A 19,539-nucleotide genomic window follows, 5' to 3' on the forward strand; every position below is an offset into this window, starting at 1 on the left:
ATACATAACATAGATTTCACTCGTGACAAGACAAGAAGCTCATGTATCGTTATTAATCTTAATCCATTGCTCTATCATGAATTTGGTGTACTGAAGGGTCATCCAGAAGCCAATGTACACTTGAATTTTCCATATTTAAAGGAAATGATTGTGAAACTACAATAGCACAAGCCAATTTTTGTTAAATAAAATGGCTTGGAAAACTCTTGTGGATCCTACAAATTGACTGTTGTTCTATTTACTAAACTCTGGAGGACAAAAGACTTCTAGCAAAACTAAATGCCCCTACCTTTCCCATTGTGTGTCACAATTCAATTCTGGTGGGTGAGCATGGCTCTTTTATATACTCTTAGAATACAAACATTGTAATGTTAATCAGTGTTTTTGAATGTCAGCCTTTTTGAATAGCCGGTACAGCATTCAAATTACAAAAGATTTTTGTGTTTTTATGTCAGTAGTGTGATAGACTTGATAAGAAATTCTTCCTTTTGTTGTTAAAAGGCCACATTAAGGCTGAATATACAGTATATTCCCTTTTCACAACACATATAATTATTAAGGTGTACAGTAAATACCTACAGCATGATGAAGGAAATACATTTTGCACTTGCACTTTTTTTGTATCAAAAAAATGATACATATTTGCAGTGATGTGTAATAGCATCATAGCTAGCTAATTTAGATAACTGTTTTACAGTGAGGCAAGTAAAGCAATTAACGGTGTAACCAGATCAGCTAGATGTTTGTCCATCAGTAACATTTGTTTAGAATCACTTCAACAAAACATGTTTCCTGTACAATTTGAATCATATATTTTAGTTTTTTAAAACTACATTTACATTATGTCACCTATAGCTATATTTAAAAAAAAAACATCTTTTAAAGTATTGTGTAATGGTTACTCAATTTACATTTAGCAAATAGGAGGGACATCATGTGTCAAGGAGGGTCATTGATGTAACCTGGTGTACTATTAGAAATCAAATAATATATCATTTGATCTATTTTCTATATCAACATATAGATCTGCTTTTTACATTAGAAATAAATGATGACACAGAACTAAACCTCAACAGTGCCACCAGTATCTAAATAAATAATCACTGCACTAAAAAGGCAAAAATTAAACTTTTTTTGTAATCTATGTTACATATATTCAATTATATTCAATATATCCCAATATGGACAAGTTATTATATTATTTTAATATGGTTTTCCTTAATTTGACAAAGCACTGTAAGAGATTAGTAAAACTAAATGGGATGGTGCTGCCATCTGATGGTGTGCAATGTAGTGACCCAAAATAGTTTTTAGGACATTAAGCCATTTACCATTTTAGTTGTACTTTGTTGTATGTGTTCATTGGTATTAAATGAGATTCTTTCCAAAAAAGTCAGTAATGAGTATCAAAGGAATTCATTTAAAAGAGAATGACTACATTTTATTTAAAATATTGCTTTTATACAGAGGTGCTCTAATAACAAGAGTCCATGATACGCCTCATGCTCATGAACCTTGTGCCACTCATGCCCATGTCCCTGAAGCTCCTGTACTCGCCGGGCCTCATGTACATCATCCTGCCTCTGTAGTTGGGCTGCTCGTACATCAGCCAGTGGCCGTCCATCACGTGGCAAGACTGGCATTCGTTCATGCGGTAACGGTCCTGCATGTTGTCGCAGTCATCCATCAGCTCGTGCATTTGACCACCGAAGTTCTCCTTCTCGTAGATCCTCATCCTGAACTGGCCTCTGTGCTGTAAATTGAAACGAGAGAACTTGAGTCACTGAAATCCTCCTCCAAATAGGAGATTAAATTGTTTTCAGTAGCTTATTTTAAATTAAGAGGAAATAATTACCATGGGGATCATGCGACAAGACCTGATACAATCGCTCATGCCCATGCGCTGGTAGTCAGAGTACTCTCCCCTCCTGGCAAAGTACTGGTTTCCCATGTAGTTGGTGCGGTCGTAGACCATGAAGCAGCCGCTCTCCACCCTGCAGGAGTGGCACCTGCTCAGGTAGGAGGACACATCAGCGCAGTCGCTTCCAGTCTCATAGGAACGACCCTGGAAGTTCCTGTCCTCGTAGAAGATGATCTGAAAGAAGCAACCATAAAGAAACCATAATGATAAAGCTGCAATATACCACAGATTGCATAAACAACCTTCACATCATTAGCATCCAATCATATTAAAAATGTTAGAACTGCAAGACATAAGCTGCACACACCTTGCCCATAGTCATGGTTACAGTTGTAAGTGTTTATGCTCGAAGGACTGCACAATTTTCTCAGTGTACTCCTGTTGCTTTTATACCTGACCTCGCAACGAAAGGATGCATGACCTCATTGTTCAAATTCCTGACAGAGCAACATGAAGCAGAGGCCCCTGTGTATGGTTCAATTCAAAGTGACCTTCAACAGATCATGATTTGCGGGGGTTGCAATTGTGAGGAGAGGCCCCGCTTTGTATTGTTTTTATAGTGAATAACAGAGAACGTGTTTTCCACAAACAAACCTTTATTTGCAGGGCTTTAATATTAAAATATTATTATATTTAATATTAATTCAAATAAAATCAAAATCAAATTTAATATTTACATAGCTAAAACCATAAACCAGAAGGAATACTGTATTTAAGAAAAAAGTGTATTGCTGCAATTTGCTTTCTAAAATTGTACATTCGGAACAATTCTGTATTGATGGTAGTGAACAAATACACATCTCTCTGAAGCAGAATAAACTAAATTGACTATCTTGCATCAGTATCAATATATTAGTAAAAGAATAGGGTCACATGAATGTGTCATTTCTGAAAATATGTTGTCTCTAATATCTCCAAATGAGGCTATTTATCTTCATCTACAGAATAACAGTATAATAATAGTATAATGTTTTAAAAATCTGCCTAGTGACTGCTGAGTCACTAGGCACAGTTTGCTTACATTTTATTCACACTAGTGGTTATAAAAAAGTAGTGTAAAATGGCTTTATGCAACTTATCTGTATCTTAAATAGCTGTTAACTTGAACAATATATGGAGAGTAGGGAATAATATCACATAATAGAGAAAATAATAATATCAAATAATATCATCAAATTAATCAAAACAGCACAAATATCCAAAAAAACATATCTTGGAGACAAAAGGTGTAGAAAAAAGTTTTTATTGCTCTTTTAAAATCTGGCATGCAATTTACCTAAACAATCTGTTATTAATTGAAAATAGTTTTCAATATATATTTATAGTACTCATACCTTAAATATATACCAATTGATTGATCCTTTCTAAACAATCAACTAATTAATTAATTAATTAAATTATGTAACTACTTAATTCTGCTTTACTTACGAAGAAGTAAATTAAAGTTGAAATGAACTTCATAACTAAGACCCCAGAACAACCCTCTCTTGACTGGCCTTTAGTTATGAAAGCAAAAGTGAAACAAATGCATGTGAGATCTGTGTTTAATGCTTTGAGGAGGTTGGGGATTGGTTTCCTGCTCTATTATAATACCTTGCAGAAATACAAACTCTGTTGGTGTGTATGGTGTGGACTGGTTCTTGAGTGCAGTGAGATAAATATCATGATGCAATGCTTCACGAGGAGAGGAACTTCATCAGAAGGAAGCCTTTATGATGATTTAACCATGAAATTATAAACTGCATGACATGTGTGAGTGACTGTGGGATGTTCAACTGTTCTTAAAAGCCTGACAGTCACATGTATGGCACTCGTAACAATATACAGCAAGTGCATTAATATACATTCCTATACCGTCAAATAAACATGTATGGCTGATTAACTTAGTTATATCTTGAGCTTAAAAACATAATGCTGGTCTAGCTATGTAGACACAATCAACTTGTCAGCTATATTATCATTTTAAGTTTATCGTATGCCTGGCTGTGTTTCCGTTAAGTTTTTGTTTTGTGTGTGCCTTTAGTCAAAAATCACTGAATGCATGAATCATGTGAATCATAGTTTTGCCTATCTGATACAAACTTTACGCTTGCATGCTTCCTCACTTCATGTTTTGTGGACACTGTTTACTATATACATACCTTTTGATTATAGTTTCTTATAAGTTGATAAACTGCTTAAGCAGGTTATCCCCATATGTGAGCCTATGTTTACATCTTCTTTTCTTCTCCTGGTATTTCTTGTGCTTAGCATTAAGCTTTAGGTGCATTCCCACTACATTATGGTCCGGAGAACCCACTAAGATTCGCATATAATGTGTTCAAAACCGAGACAGATTCAATGAGGCTAATGGTCTGGCTAATGGAGGTGGATAATCAGGGTTAAGTGTAATATTATTTAATTGGTTACTACATTTTATTAGTGACTGAGCAAACTCTACATCAATGGATTTCTAGAAGAGTATTCTATTGTCATTCCCAAATGTGCTAATGCCAATAATATGAATAATAATAATATTAATATGTGGTGAGAAGTCAGTGAATATAGTGCTGTGTAGATTTAGTAAATATTGCCTTCATGTTAAAACTCAACTCATGTGTGTTTCAAGTGTTCAGCACCACATGCTCATCGTCTTTATCATGGTCTAAAGATAGACACAGCAAGTAGTGACATCACCTGTTGGTTTGCATGGGAGTGTGTCTGTGTTCCCACAGCTCTATATTCCCAAATCACCTATGTTCCCACAGCACCTACAGTATGTTCCCACGTTTATAAGAGATTATTAAGCCCTCTGTCCCACAGACAAGCAAGGTGTCCTGGTACCTCTGTGAAGGCTACTAGTGAAAGTCCCCTGTGAGCAATAATTTACAAATTAAGCGGTTTGGATTGCCACCAGTAAGAAGCCTGGAGTTGCTGCTTACTGTCAGCACCATCTTTTCCATTTGGGGCCAAGACCTTCCAAATAAGGAGTGCAGGGGTGTTGCCTTTCACACTCTGGAAACATGCCATGCTACAGTACACCCAAGCTAACGGTAATATACTGCCAACATGGAGCTGTACAGACTCAGTAGTAACATTAAACTTTCCGAAATATTGCAACAATAATCTGACGTGTTGCACTTCCCCTAACTGTTAATCCCAGCTGTCAATCAACGCACACACAGCAGACATCAAAGCTACTATTCATTTTATTTATTTATTTTTTTTAAAGTATATTTTTTTTGCCTTTAATGTACAGGACAGTAGAGATAGACAGGAAACAGAGAGAGGGGGAATGACACGCAGGATAAGACCACTCAGCTCGGGATTCGAACTGGGATCACCTGCAACGAGGGCTATAGCCTCAACACATGGGGCGGGCGCTCTACCCGCTGAGCTATGCTCAACCTACTTTTCATTTTAAAGTAGTATAACACAGCAATCATTTCCAAAATGACCAGCTCACTTATTAGTGGGCCTGAAACTGAAGATTGGGACCATATTGAAAAATGTATCGACTCACATGTCATGACAGTAAATGAGGATTTTTGAATGGGAGTCTATTGTAGCCACAGATTTTTGTGAAGCCACTGACAGTCGCTGTCAGTGGCATTGTTCATTAAGGGACTTCAATTTCAAGCTGTGCTTGCTTGAGCAGACTGTGCACACCACCTCTGTTTTGCCTTTAACAGTTGAATCAGTATGTTAAAATACCTCATAACAACTGTGCCTTAACTCATTTACTCCTCCCTGGGTAATACTGTTGCAAAGGTATTAGAGAATGAAAGCTGTGATTCACATAGCTTTCAATTGTTTAATTATCTATAAGACAATACAATATGATGTATTTTATGTGAAGAAGAAATTACTCATTTCTAATTTAGCTTTCTGTTTGGTTTTACACTCAACAGTCACAGCAATATTTTTAAATGTATTTTTTAAAATTGACCATAAGCCAGACAGGCTGACTCAGGTTTCTTTTAAAATATAAACTCAAAACATACTTTTATCACACCTTCCCTGATTTTACTTGATTCTAGTTGAATTCATTTTATGTTGGTCACTTACCAGTTTTATTCTATAATATATAATTGTCATTATTATTATTTGTTATTATTATTATTATTATTATTATTATCATAGGACTAGAGCTACCACTCTTTTTTTCCATCTCCAGCTACAACTGTAATAACTTTTTGAATGCATTTTGCTAACTATACATTTACTTTAATCTACAGAAGATGAAAAAAGAAACTTTTGTCAACTTTTGTTGATAAAAATTAAAATTAAAACATAACGTTTTTTATATTTCATAATCATCAATACTGATAGATGGTTAGGGTAATTTAAAATGGGGAAATCATTTATGAATGAATAATTTATGAGGCTCTTCCTCTTATGTACATCTGAACCAACCAATTAGCAACAACAATCATTTAGATCCACATCTCTATCATGCATTCAGATTACACATATATTACCACAATGCAATCAAATCAATATATTACCAAGATGAAAAACCATATGCCATGTCAAATATGGAAATTGTTTTATTTCTGAGGTCTGATTCTTTTTTTTTCTTTCTTAACAGGAGTCATTGATGTGTCTGATAGAGCTGAATCTCATTCCATCGTATCCCATGTCCCTGAAGCTCCTGTACTCTCCGGGCCTCAGGTACATCATTTTGCCTTTGTAGTGGGGCTGCTCGTACATCAGCCAGTGGCCATCCATCACGTTGCAGGACTGGCAATCGGACATGCGGTAGCGGTCCTGGATGTTGTCACAGTCGTCCATCAGCTCCTGCATCTGACCTCCAAAGTTCTCCATCTCGTACAGCCTAATTCTATAGGATCCTTTGTGCTGTTTAGAGGCAATGTAAATATAAACTTGTTATTTTGATGTGCTCTGTGACTGTACCATGACATTTAGCACCTCTGAGCATGTTTGATATATGAGATATGTAGTAAAAGTGTCATACCATTGGGATCATACGACAGGATCTGATGCAGTCACCGAAACCCATCATACGCTGGTAGTCAGAGTACTCTCCTCTCCTCAGGAAGTACTGCTGACCCATGTAGTTGGGACGGTCATAGATCATGAAGCAGCCGCTCTCCACCTTGCAGGAATGGCACCTGCTCAGGTGGGAGGACATATCAGCGCAGTCGCTGCCGGTCTCATAGGAGCGACCCTGGAAGTTCTTGTCCTCGTAGAAGATGATCTAGAAACCAACAGAGCAACCTTATTTCAGCATCATTCATAATGATGGATGATAACCAATCTCAATGTAAATTATCATTATCATTACTGATTTATCATCTAAGTGTGCTAGTGCCAAAATAATCCACACATATGCTTAAATTTAGCATAATACAGCAAATAAATATAATGAAGCAATGAACAAGAAGAGTGCAAAGATTATAAAAGAAACAACAATCATTCAAAATGTAGCAAATATAATGAAAGCAAAACATCTATAACTCCTACCTTGCCGTGCATGGTGACTGATATATTGAGTGATGCAATAGCAATCCTATCCTGGATTTAAGCCTATTTTATACCTAACGTGACATCCAAACAATCAATGGCACTATTGTATGAAAGCCATGAGTCAGCAGCATGCAAGGTTAGTCCCTCTGTTTGTGAATGCTGATGGGAAAGTTATTATGCATCCTCTCACAGGCTCTATCATTCTAGATCAAATGACCTCCATCATTTACACTTCTGATTACTTTTAATATTATAAAACGTATTTAACCCAATGTCACAATGACCATTCATTATCTTATTATTTCTCAAAAAGGTGTTTCAGTTATTTAAAAGAGGGGTGGTATAATTATGTGCAATATAATATATATAATTGAAGCAATTACCTGTTTAAGTTGCAGCATGCTTCAGTATTTGTTTTATCACATATTATCTGCTTGTGTTATATATTCTTCTGCAGAAACCTAATATGTACATGAGGCAATCAAGTGTTTGAATAAGTGTGTTAGAGTCAACTTTATTTGATGATTGATGCTACATTTGCAATACAATTCAACATACTTTTTACATTACACTGTGTATTTTTGTTATTATTATTTTTTTGCTTTATTTTTTGTATGTCATATTAATTTATTTTCATATTTTACTTTGCATTGATATTGTGTTGTATGTGAAACTTTAAAATAAGCCCATAGCGAGTTTCTACCTCACCCACATGTGTTTTATTTTTATTTTATATTTTTTCTCTGACTCTAATTTTACAAGTTGGAAAAAAAACAACTAATAAATGATTTTATGTGTGTGTGTGTGTGCAGCATATGGAGTATAATGATTCACAGAGAAAAAGACCATTGTACATTGATTGATTTGAGGTTTGAGATTTGAATAGTTTCAACACTACTATGTTTTCATCTGAGTAAAAGAGGCATATACTGTATACATATAGACATATACAGTCAACCTAGTATAGGATTACAGTAGTCATTGAGTAGACGGTGACACAAGAATTTATTGAATACAAAGGCAGGAATTGCTAAAGGGAATGTCTGGGTGCCACACCCATACCCATACACTGATATAAACAATAAATAAAAACAAGAATATACATATATCTGTTAGTTACATGTAATCAAGCACAAAAGGTATGCTGCAGTAAACAGCCATTGCAAATTAGAGGAAGCATGACAAATTCAGCTCTTCATTCAATCCAAAGGGCTAAACTGTGTTGAAAATAGGAGACCAACACAGCTGTCTGCAAAGCAGTGAGTTCACAGCATCAGCAGCTCGAGGGTGAGAGTACAATAGTTTCCCATGGAGATCAAAATGTCATCACAAAAAAGCAGCCTTTACTGCGGCTGCTTTTTTAGTGGACTGTCTATCTAAATGTATTGTTTTTACCTTTTCAATAGCTTTGGAAACACGTTTATGCATCTTAAATCTATGAAACCTGTTATTGCACTTTTGTACTACTGTATTTATTGTAGTTTATGGTGGCATCTTGGCCAGGTCTGTCTTGAAAAAGAAATTGTAAGATTTTATAAAGTGTAGAAGTAGTAGTAGCAGTAGCTTTATTGTATTTATATTGAGGGTCAGACAACAATATAACAAGATTTAGATAGCAAATGAAAAATAGTAATACAGGGTTGACAGCTACTGCTTTAGGTGAGTTAATAAATCTCTTCAAGACATGGTGGTTCATAAATAATAATAATAATGATGATAATAATAATAATAATAATAATAATAATAATGCATTTTATTTAAAGGTGCCTTTCAAAGCACTCAAGGACACCTTACAAGGCTCATATAACACAACAACAGTATATCAAACAATATAAATCAGGTAACATTTAGTGCAAAGATAAAGAATAAATATGAATGTGACTTCAAAGTGCATTAGTACAATAAATAAACAAGAATGTGATGGCATAGTTAGTGTGAGACAGAGTATGCCACTCTGAATAGGTGCGTTTTCAGGCGGGATTTAAAGGTGGAGACAGTGTCAGAGGTGCTAATGTCTGGTGGGAGAGAGTTCCAAAGGCGGGGGGCAGATCGGCTGAAAGCTCTTGACCCCATGGTAGTTAAGTTTGCAGATGGGGCAAAGAGCTGATTGGTAGAAGAGGATAAGAGAGTTCGGGAATGTGTGTAGATGTGAATAAGTTCAGAGAGATATGATGGTGCCAGGTTGTGAGGATCTTGAAAGTGAGGAGTAAAATCTTAAAGTCAATGCAGGATTTGATAGGGAGTGAGGGCAGGAGTGATGTGTTCAATAAAGGGAATTCTGGTTATGATACGAGCGTCTGGGTTCTGGACCAGTTAGAGTTTGTGGAGAGATTTCCGTGGAAGACCAAAGAGGAGAGAGTTACAATAGTCCAGACGGGATGTAAACAGGGTGTTTACCAGGATAGCGGTGCAGGTTGGTGAAAGTGAGGGACGGAGACGATTGATGTTGTGTAGATGTTACTATGCAGACCGAGTAATATTATTGATGTGGTCTTCAAAGGATAATGTGTTGTCCAGGATGACACCTAGGCTCTTTACCTGAGGGTATGGAGGAACAATGGAATTGTTGATGGACATGGAGAAAGTGTTGAGTGTTGCTAAGGTTGATCTGGTACCAATGAGGAGGACCTCAGTTTTGTCACTGTTGAGTTTAAGAAAGTTGAGTGAGAACCATGGTTTAATTTCCAGTAAGCAGTCGGCTAGAGCTGTGGGTGGCAGAGTGGAAGTAGGCTTAGTGGAAAGACAGAGCTGGGTATCGTCTGCGTAACAGTGGAATTGTATGTCTAATTTCCTGAGAAGGTGACCAAGAAGCAGAAGATAAATAATGAACAGGAGAGGGCCAAAGACAGAGCCCTGGGGAACACTACTGGAAACTCGAGAGGAGCCTCAGGTTCTTGGGTTGAACAAACTGTGTGCGACCAGCAGAGCTGGTGACTCGGACTTGCGACTCGTACTCGAGTCGGACTCGACCTCAAAAGACTTCAGACTTGACTCGGACTCGAGGCTGGAGACTCACAAATGACCATTATTTTCATGTTATCATTTATATTCTCATTATTTATTATCTGTCATTCGTCTTCTCTGTTTGCATTTGGGAAGTGATCTCTGGCTGTGACTAAAGGGCTGACAGTAAACACCAACATCACGCACGCGCCGTGTGTATGTGCGCATTTCGAGCAGAGCCCGTCTACTGCTGTATACTGTATTAGAAACTCTGATTTCAAGACAATGGCGAGTGAAAGAAGCCCAACAGAAGTCCCTTGGATCGTTACATTTGGCTACAATGCCTTCACGCAGTCAGCCAACAAACGGACAGCAGTGTGCAAAGTGTGCAACAAGAAGATTCAAGATTTTGGTTCAACCACTTCAAACTTCATCCGGCATCTGAAAACGCACCCAGACCGGTCAGTCACTTGCTAATGTGAAAGACGTTAAAATTAGCAATTAGCTCTCAAACGAATATTAACGTTACGTTCTTGCTGCTGGCCATATGATGTGACAGGCAGAGTTAACATTTCATAACGGTGTGCCAGAAGATTATTCTGTGACATTGTCTTAAGTTAAGTTACAGTGCAGTCACCCAGCGGCGTTTTATGTGTAAAAAATTAGTGGAGCACCTACACATTAATGCTTTATTAATGTTTTTAAGAGTCATACCCAAGCAGCCTATTCTAGATATCAAGAAGGATATTTGTCACATATCGAGAGAGAGAGGGAGAGAGAAAGAGAAAGAGAGAGGGGGGGGAGTCATACTGTAATAACCATAACGGTTATTTCTTTTATTGTATTTTACAGCATTGTTTAAAAAAACTCCTGTTAAATAAAAATACAGTTATGAAATTGAAACAATCCTTTGTATTTTTTCCACATCACATTGCTGTAGATTCTAGTGAAACAATCATCAATACTGTCTTATATAGAGGATTTTACAGCTTATAGAATTTGAATTTGATTTAGTGTTTGCGAGAGACTTGAAACTTGACTTGGACTCTTAACCAGAGACTTGAGACTTGACTTGGACTTGACCCTCAAAGACTTGAGACTTGACTTGGACTCTCACTCAAAGACTTGAGACTTGACTTGGACTTGCAAAAAATGACTTGTGAACACCTCTGGCGACCAGAGAGATATGATCTGAACCAAGCCAGAAGGATGTCAGTGATTCCAAGTATCTAGTCTTGAACTATTTATAAGGATAACACAAATGAATCTACATTTCTGTACATATGTCAGTGTCTGCCAGTTAGATAAGTTTCCGCTGCAGTCCTTTAGAAAGATGTCCTGAAACCAGCGTGGATGTTACAAATGTCATGCATTTTGAACAATAGAGTTCATATGGTATATTTGAGTTGTGAATGCATTTCTTAAAAGCTTCATAACATGTAACACAATTATTAATTCTGTATGAGGTTTCTGATGACTGTATGATTTAATTCTGATTTGCTTGATTTTGATTTGTGTAAATGTATAAAGGTAATTGCCACATTGGTAAAAAAAATATCAGATTTCTAACCTGATGAAGTACTTTTGGTGCATTATGTTTCATGTAATGCAAAGGTTCCTCTTTTTTAATGCAATATTTAATTAATGTGTTTACTCTTGAATGTCTATGTAATGTATGTTTGTACAGGGTGTTGTGGCTGTTATGTCATATGACTATATGAAAGTTAAAAGAAATTGAAAGACGATGGATTTTTTTGGATGTGAACTTGTTTGGTCACCTCTTTGTATTACACTATAATTTGACCGTGTAATCTCTTTGTTCATTCAGCGTATTACCCAAAACCATTAGTCATGTAAAACTGGAAAAAAGCGACAGTCTGAATATTTGGATTATCTTTCATTTTTTATTTCCAAATGAATAGGTCTAGCACATGTCCATGATACGCCTCATGCTCATGAACCTTGTGCCACTCATGCCCATGTCCCTGAAGCTCCTGTACTCGCCGGGCCTCATGTACATCATCCTGCCTCTGAAGTGGGGCTGCTCGTACATCAGCCAGTGGCCGTCCATCACGTGGCAGGACTGGCATTCGTTCATGCGGTAACGGTCCTGGATGTTGTCACAGTCCTCCATCAGCTCGTGACTCTGACCACCGAAGTTCTCCCTCTCGAAGATCTTCATCCTGAACTGGCCTCTGTGCTGTTTGGAGAGGATAAAAAATAATTAATGTCTGAAATCTAATGTTGTGGAGGACATTTGTAAAACTACAGTATGACATGCTGCTTTAGACTTACCATGGGGATCATACGGCAAGACCTGATACCACCACTCATTCCCATCATGCTCATGTAGTCAGCATACTCGCCCCTCCTCATGAAGTACTGGTTTCCCATGTAGTTGGGGCGGTCGTAGACCATGAAGCAGCCGCTCTCAACCCTGCAGGAGTGGCACCTGCTCAGGTAGGAGGACATATCAGCGCAATCGCTCATGCACTCATAGGAACGACCCTGGAAGTTCCTGTCCTCGTAGAAGATGATCTGAAAAATGTTGAATGTATTTATTTAGAGGCGGGAACACAATTTAATCTAGCAAGTCATGTTCATGACATAATTTCTTTAAAAATATATTCAGAATCTTACCTTGCCCATGCTCATGTCAGTGGTGGACATACTTGTAGGTGAGCTGCTGCTGTTGCTGTTGCTACTGCTGCACTGCTGTCCTGTTTGGTTTAACCCTTGCTTTTATACCTGAACGAATCCTACAGAGTCAGTGGGCCCCATTGTGTAAACCCCTGACGAAGCAACATGGTATGGAGCACTGTGGAGGCCCCATGGTATAGTCATAGAATAACAATAATAATAGGTGCTGTATTTCATTGTGCACCATAATTTACAGCTGGAGTTCAAACCGTTCATTGCATCACTGTGAATCTGAGGCGGATTTGATATTGGAATAAAGAAGTTTAAACAAGAATTCAAAAACGTAAGAGCCATTCAGTGAACACTATTTAATTTCTCAATTTATTATTGATTAATTATTTGGAGTAAAAAAAAAAAAAATTCAATTAATTTCATTACTAGTATTAACACGAAGATATTGTGTGTTTTGGTAGTGCTAGTAGTGGTGTTTATTTTAGTTGTTTTTTTTTTACACTGCATGATTCCAATATTAATGAACATATTAGCTGTACACCTATAGCCTTTTACTTCTTCCTAGTGTGATTATCATTGTTGAAAATCAGTTTATGTTGTGTTTTATATTTTCTTGTGTTTTATGTATTTGTAGTGCATTTTTTATTCCATGAATATGTTGTGAATGTGTTTCTCAATTTGTTGTATTTATATGTCCTTTTTTTCTAAATGTGAAAAATGTGATTTTTTTTCTTCATTTCATCATATATGTTTTAAAGGGGATATATCATGCACATTTCCTGGTCTACATTTTTATGTTCTGGGTATTTACTGGAATATGTTTGCATAATACGTGTTTTAAAATAATATATGCTCCTCAGTTCAGCCAGAGTCTGAAACAGGCTGTTTTTTAAGGTGCCACTCTTGATGAGCCCACTCTGTTCTGATTGGTTAGTTTCTGGAAGAAGACTTCTGTTGACTCTGGAGACTATGTACAGAAACAGTTGTGGTAGGACTTGTTTTTCTCATTCTTTATTCAAAATATCAACTTCTCAAATACACCTGTACACAGGGGCGGACTGCACATTGGGAGCACTGGGACAATTCCTGGTGGCCTGATAGTCGTTGTGGCCTGACTTGAACAGTCAACTTCACCAGCAACAATATAGTGAGCAAGAATGAGTTGCAGGATGCCGGTACAAATCAAATCCACGTAGCTATGTAGTGATGACGGGCAACAGCAGGCTACAGTGGGAAAAAAAAACACTCTGTCTCTGTCTCTGCTGCACATAGGGATCAGCTCTGCCCCCTAAGACGGAGGAGAGGAGCAGCTGATGTTAACCTCTGTCGCGTTGCTCTCTTCTTCTGGTCGAGCGAGCTAGAGAGTGAATGAAGAGAGCGAGAGCTGACAGTAAGAAAGCTGGTGAATCAGATCAATAAAAAGTTATTTTAAAGATTGTTTAACAGCAGATACGTTCAACAGCACAGATAAACTTCCCCACACACCTCCACTCAACCTTACAACTCAGCCTCAAACCTCTGAATGTGAAACACCTGCCTGCTGTTTAAAACACAGCAGCAGCATTATGCTGCTTTAATTGGTCCAGTTTTAAAAGTCTTAATGAAAAGATCTTTATTTCCATCTGTACAATAAGTCAAGTCTGATCCTGATCCACTTCTAAGACATCTGGAAGTCTTTTAGTGATCAGCAAAGACAGCTAATTTAGTTATTTAAAGAAACACAATGTAGAAAAATATATTTAGTGAAACAGTATTTTATATGTTCATAAATAATGAACTAGTTGAACTTAGATAATCACTTCTGCTTTTTTTTGTTTCAGAGTTAAAATATGGACACTATTTTTTTTTGATGGTTTCTTGGGAACATTTATTAACTGGTAACATTTATTTCCTGTGCTTTGTGGGTATGTCATCATCATTTATATCTATACAACCAGCAATTAAATTACTAAAGCACAAATATTTTTTTCTAGACATAACCTCTTAATGTTGCTGTCAGAGTGCACCAGAATGATGCATTTTAATTAAAAATGTACAAAATGTTCTTACCCCCTACAAGGTCGGACTAAGGTCCAACTATTACAGTCGCTCAAAATGATTTGGGAAACACAGAATCACTGGATTTGTAATATCAAATTAGACATGTGTTGTTCTATTGTGTGATATAGGATTCTTCAAATTTACTTTTATTTTATTGGCAATATGTTATAAAAAATAACCATTAAAATAATTTGTATCATATTATATATGATAACTGCAGGAAAAGAATGGCCTGAAATGGAGTCAAATTCCCGGCCTGAATTATTGTCCCAGTCCACCCCTGCCTGTACATATTCAAGCCACAGTCCAACCTGAAATAGAAAACATGAACAATCCATGGAACAACCTTAGTGACAAAGACAAGGGAACAGAATGGCCCTTTGTAGGCATGCATGACTGATCTATTGACAGTTTCATGAGGTGGCCTCATGAATGATATCGCCCATCTGTCCAACCTTCCAGCCTGAGGTCTCCTGCTTTTCCCCTGTCCAAGCCCCAGGGCACCCACCTTAGGCTTTCTGCTCCACCCCTGTACAGCCCCCAGGTTGCCCACTTAAAGTCTCATGCTTTGCGCTTGTTCTTTCCACAGGACACTTGTTGGGACAGCTGGAGTCTGTCCTGTGGATCCTCTTTTAGTGCCAGGGCAGCAGCCTTTTGTTCCAGTTGGACTCAGTGAAGGGAGCTCTGATGCTGATGCTAATGCTGGCATAAAGTGCATTACATTAGGTAATTGAGGCAGGAGAAAGTAAATTCATACATAACCTTAGGTAAATCAGTAGGAGACAGTGGTCTATCTGATTTTGGACATTTTTTGAGTTGAAAAATGTATGACTGGACAAAATGTTTTACTTGGGCATCAAAACAGAGACGAAGAAGAGAGATGCTTCAAAAATAACTCCAAGATTTGTGGTGGAATGCTCAACGTTTTTGGTCAAGAAAACAAAATTACTGTAAAGCAGGCTGGTAGAATTTGTGGGACCAACGACTATGACCTTGACATCACTGAGGTAGATATGGGGTTGCACCATATCTCAGTTACCATAAGATAGTCCAAGCTATTGGAGATAATCAGATCATTAAATATGAATGATTCATTAAAAAGTGACATTATATTTCGATGGTTAATTTCTTTTGACGTATTACTCCGATCTGCCAGCATAGGGGCAGGTGCACAGTTGACGTAGGTTGTAGATTTTAATCCACACCAAGGCCTCCTGGGACAGTACACCCTGTTGTTGCAGATAAGTAGGATAGAAGAGACAGAAAATAACCAACAGGGGGAGCACTGGGCGGTTGTAGGTGGTGGGGATGGCACACCAAAGCTGCCCAGCCCATCCCATGGGCAAGTCTTAAGCAGGGTCTAACCAGAATTTTATATAATTTATGGTATTTTAAGCCTGAAATGGCTATGGGTTGATCAGAAGTTGCTACATTTTTTCATTATTAGAAAATTATTCACAGACTAGACTCAGAATTGAGCTTCAGATCAATGTGATCAAGTTTTTGATCACGAGTAAGATAACTATACAATTCAAGTTTTGTTTTGTTTTTTATAAACTGGAATGAATAAACTTCAGTGAACCAATTAAAACATCACATGCTGTATTAAGAGGTGTAGCGGGTTTGACAGTGGGTTTGACGGAGGAGTGCCAGTCAGTGCCTCCTCTGAAAAATTATTATAAAATAGAAAGAAAACAGCTCCGTCAAACCATACAACACAATAAAGTAAACAGCAATAAAATGTACATCACCAAAAACCAGCAACCAGCATTAGCGTGTCTCTGCTCTGAGACACACTAATAGATTTCCCTGAAGTTGGTTTCATGTTTTGGAGTTTTTTTGTGGGGTTGTGATTGGAATATTGTAAGGTGGGAAACATGAAGAACTGGCTGGTGGGCGGTGAGAGTCGCAAGCTGTTAACCCTAACCCTAACCCCTGTGGACAAAGTAGCTTTGATGTTGGCGAGATTGTGTTGTGTGGCGCAGCAGCAAATGAGTTTTGATAGGCTCACAAATATACCTCTGCATTAGCACTGATGTCCAAAGCACCTCCGATGTTTCATATGGTGATGTTCACTCAGGTTTTGAAACTGACTGCCAGTCATGGACATAGTGTCATGAAGCATTCCCAGCAAAGACAAATGGGAAAGCTTGAAATACTTTTTTTTGTCACTCACTAAGATACAAATTCTTACTTGAACTTGTGAACTCAAAGCCTTAATAATTGTGACAGTTGGGCAAAAGTTTAAAACAGTGCAGGAAACACTTTATTTAGTGGTATTTGATACATTCAGTAAACATTTAGCAAGAATCCATGATACGCCTCATGCTCATGAACCTTGTGCCGCTCATGCCCATGTCCCTGAAGCTCCTGTACTCGCCGGGCCTCATGTACATCATCCTGCCTCTGTAGTTGGGCTGCTCGTACATCAGCCAGTGGCCGTCCATCACGTGGCAGGACATGCAGTCATTCATGCGGTAACGGTCCTGGATGTTGTCACAGTCATCCATCAGCTCGTGACTCTGACCACCGAAGTTCTCCTTCTCGTAGATCTTCATCCTGAACTGGCCTCTGTGCTGTAATATGAAAATCAGTTTAAGTCAAGAGTTCACACCAGCCCAGAGTCAGAAAGATCAGTCAGGTTTGTATTATATTAGATGGTATATACAACAAATCACAATGATATTACACTTACCATGGGGATCATACGGCAAGACCTGATGCAGTCTCTCATTCCCATCATGCTCATGTAGTCAGCATACTCGCCCCTCCTCATGAAGTACTGGTTTCCCATGTAGTTGGGGCGGTCGTAGACCATGAAGCAGCCGCTCTCAACCCTGCAGGAGTGGCACCTGCTCAGGTAGGAGGTCATATCGGAGCAGTCGCTCATGCACTCATAGGAACGACCCTGGAAGTTCCTGTCCTCGTAGAAGATGATCTGTAAAAGAGGGAATCGTAATGGTTAGGAAAAAGCAACAAGGTGAATACGGTGGCATAATTTTATGAAAAGTAATTCCAGCTTAATACAACAATTTTTTTTAAAGTACCTTGCCCCTCATGTTCATGTTGCTCATGTTGGCTGTGGATGAGTTGTTGCTGTTGCTACTGAACTGCCTTCCTATGGTTTAACCCTTTCCTTTTATACCTCACAGAACGTAAAGAATCAATGGCCCCCCTCAGAGAACCCCTTGCTCAGCAACTTGCTATAGAGGCCTAGAGTATGCTGAGGTTATTTCCACATTTTGGGACTGGGTAGGGTTTTTAGAAAGGCCTTTTCTCTCAGAACATAAAGCTTGTTAGGTGTAAATAGGTTGGCTCATGTGACTGACAAGAACTGTGTATGACCTGTATAGTGCATCACTTTTCAGTATTTGGTTATTAGATTGGAGATTATTGTATTCAATCTGTTATAAATATGTATTAATAAGAACTAGTGAGAGAACTAGCTTGTTCTATATGTTATCAACACACCAGATTCAGCTTTGTTGAACAAGCTATTATTGCCTATTTAGCATTTACAAGCAGTATATAAACATTTAATGAATGGTTCTAACCATTCATTAAATGTAAGCAGGTCGATTGTTAATTAATGTACAGTATTTCTTAGCAAATATACATATAAACATATTTTAGTTATTACAACTGTGTTTCACTATATTGTCATTCATTATCTGTTTATAAACCAGCAACCACTTATGGGTACCCACAGGATGAATTATAGTCATTGCCAAATGCACAACACTTATATCTGCTTACAACTACATTATAGTGTGTTATAAAGCATTTGTTTAATTATTTATATATTACTACACAGAGGGTTTAAAGTGAAATGTGACTTATAAAAGGATGAGTTGAAAATGGATGTAGGTTCCCCAGACAAAACATCTTTTTATTTTTATTGAAACATTCATAGGCAGTAAAAAACATTTTAGCACAATGGCCACATCGAAGAAACTAGCTCTCAGAGAAATGTTCTGATTGTGTATTACCAGGTTGATGAATACCGATAATAAAACAAAGATACACCAAGTACAAAGTTATTAATTTGATTGGACTTGAAGTCATTGGTGGCAACAGACTCTAAAAATGTACATGTGAAAGACATTCATAAATTATTGTGCAATTTGTTTAAGATACAGATAAATAAGCAATTTATTGTTTTGATCTGTTTTAGTCATGTCATGGATAAAACCAAATGAGCCAGAGAGCAGTCAGCTATAGCCACAGTGGGCAAGGAAGACAAACACAACAATTTTTCATAGGTAATGCACTTTATTAACCTAATATTTTAATTCAGTTTGTTCATATTGTTTTTATTATTTCTGGCTGTTCTGTATATATGACATTTATTGAATATCTGCATCCCGGAAAAGGCATTCCTTCTCTGTTGCTCTTCATGAGTTTTCTTCCTTCGTGTCCCCTCTGAACTTTTTTTTTCCCTCATTTGAATCCAGGGTGTGAGTACAGGGTCTTGTTCATTGTGCAGACTGTGAAGCCATTTTTGTGGGCTATAT

At 37.6% G+C, this 19,539-nt stretch overlaps 4 protein-coding genes across 5 annotated transcripts; all 4 read right to left on the reverse strand.

The window, feature by feature from the left end:
* Positions 1-1,474: 1,474 nt before the first annotated feature.
* On the reverse strand, positions 1,475-2,255 carry LOC128367906 (gamma-crystallin M3-like). The gene is made up of 3 exons (XM_053328592.1): positions 2,229-2,255; positions 1,856-2,095; positions 1,475-1,753 (listed from the first exon to the last, which is right to left on the reverse strand). The coding sequence occupies exons 1-3, from the start codon at positions 2,241-2,243 to the stop codon at positions 1,475-1,477; spliced, it is 534 nt and encodes a 177-aa protein (XP_053184567.1). The 5' UTR covers positions 2,244-2,255.
* Positions 2,256-6,484: 4,229 nt separating this feature from the next.
* On the reverse strand, positions 6,485-9,548 carry LOC128367722 (gamma-crystallin M3-like). 2 transcript variants are annotated; one of them, XM_053328336.1, is made up of 3 exons: positions 9,273-9,548; positions 6,879-7,121; positions 6,485-6,760 (listed from the first exon to the last, which is right to left on the reverse strand). In XM_053328336.1, the coding sequence occupies exons 1-3, from the start codon at positions 9,315-9,317 to the stop codon at positions 6,485-6,487; spliced, it is 564 nt and encodes a 187-aa protein (XP_053184311.1). In that variant the 5' UTR covers positions 9,318-9,548. The 2 variants fall into 2 exon arrangements, with proteins under 2 accessions (XP_053184311.1, XP_053184312.1); XM_053328337.1 differs by lacking the exon at positions 9,273-9,548 and adding an exon at positions 7,388-7,399.
* Positions 9,549-12,257: 2,709 nt separating this feature from the next.
* On the reverse strand, positions 12,258-13,012 carry LOC128367533 (gamma-crystallin M3-like). The gene is made up of 3 exons (XM_053328111.1): positions 12,974-13,012; positions 12,629-12,871; positions 12,258-12,533 (listed from the first exon to the last, which is right to left on the reverse strand). Exons 1-3 carry the CDS (start codon positions 13,001-13,003, stop codon positions 12,258-12,260), a joined length of 549 nt encoding a protein of 182 aa, XP_053184086.1. The 5' UTR covers positions 13,004-13,012.
* A 4,313-nt stretch (positions 13,013-17,325) lies between these two features.
* On the reverse strand, positions 17,326-18,111 carry LOC128367543 (gamma-crystallin M3-like). The gene is made up of 3 exons (XM_053328128.1): positions 18,073-18,111; positions 17,721-17,963; positions 17,326-17,601 (listed from the first exon to the last, which is right to left on the reverse strand). The coding sequence occupies exons 1-3, from the start codon at positions 18,097-18,099 to the stop codon at positions 17,326-17,328; spliced, it is 546 nt and encodes a 181-aa protein (XP_053184103.1). The 5' UTR covers positions 18,100-18,111.
* Between the last annotated feature and the right edge of the window lie 1,428 nt (positions 18,112-19,539).

This window comes from Scomber japonicus, chromosome 11 (assembly GCF_027409825.1).
Source record: "Scomber japonicus isolate fScoJap1 chromosome 11, fScoJap1.pri, whole genome shotgun sequence".
Lineage (NCBI taxonomy): Eukaryota > Metazoa > Chordata > Actinopteri > Scombriformes > Scombridae > Scomber > Scomber japonicus.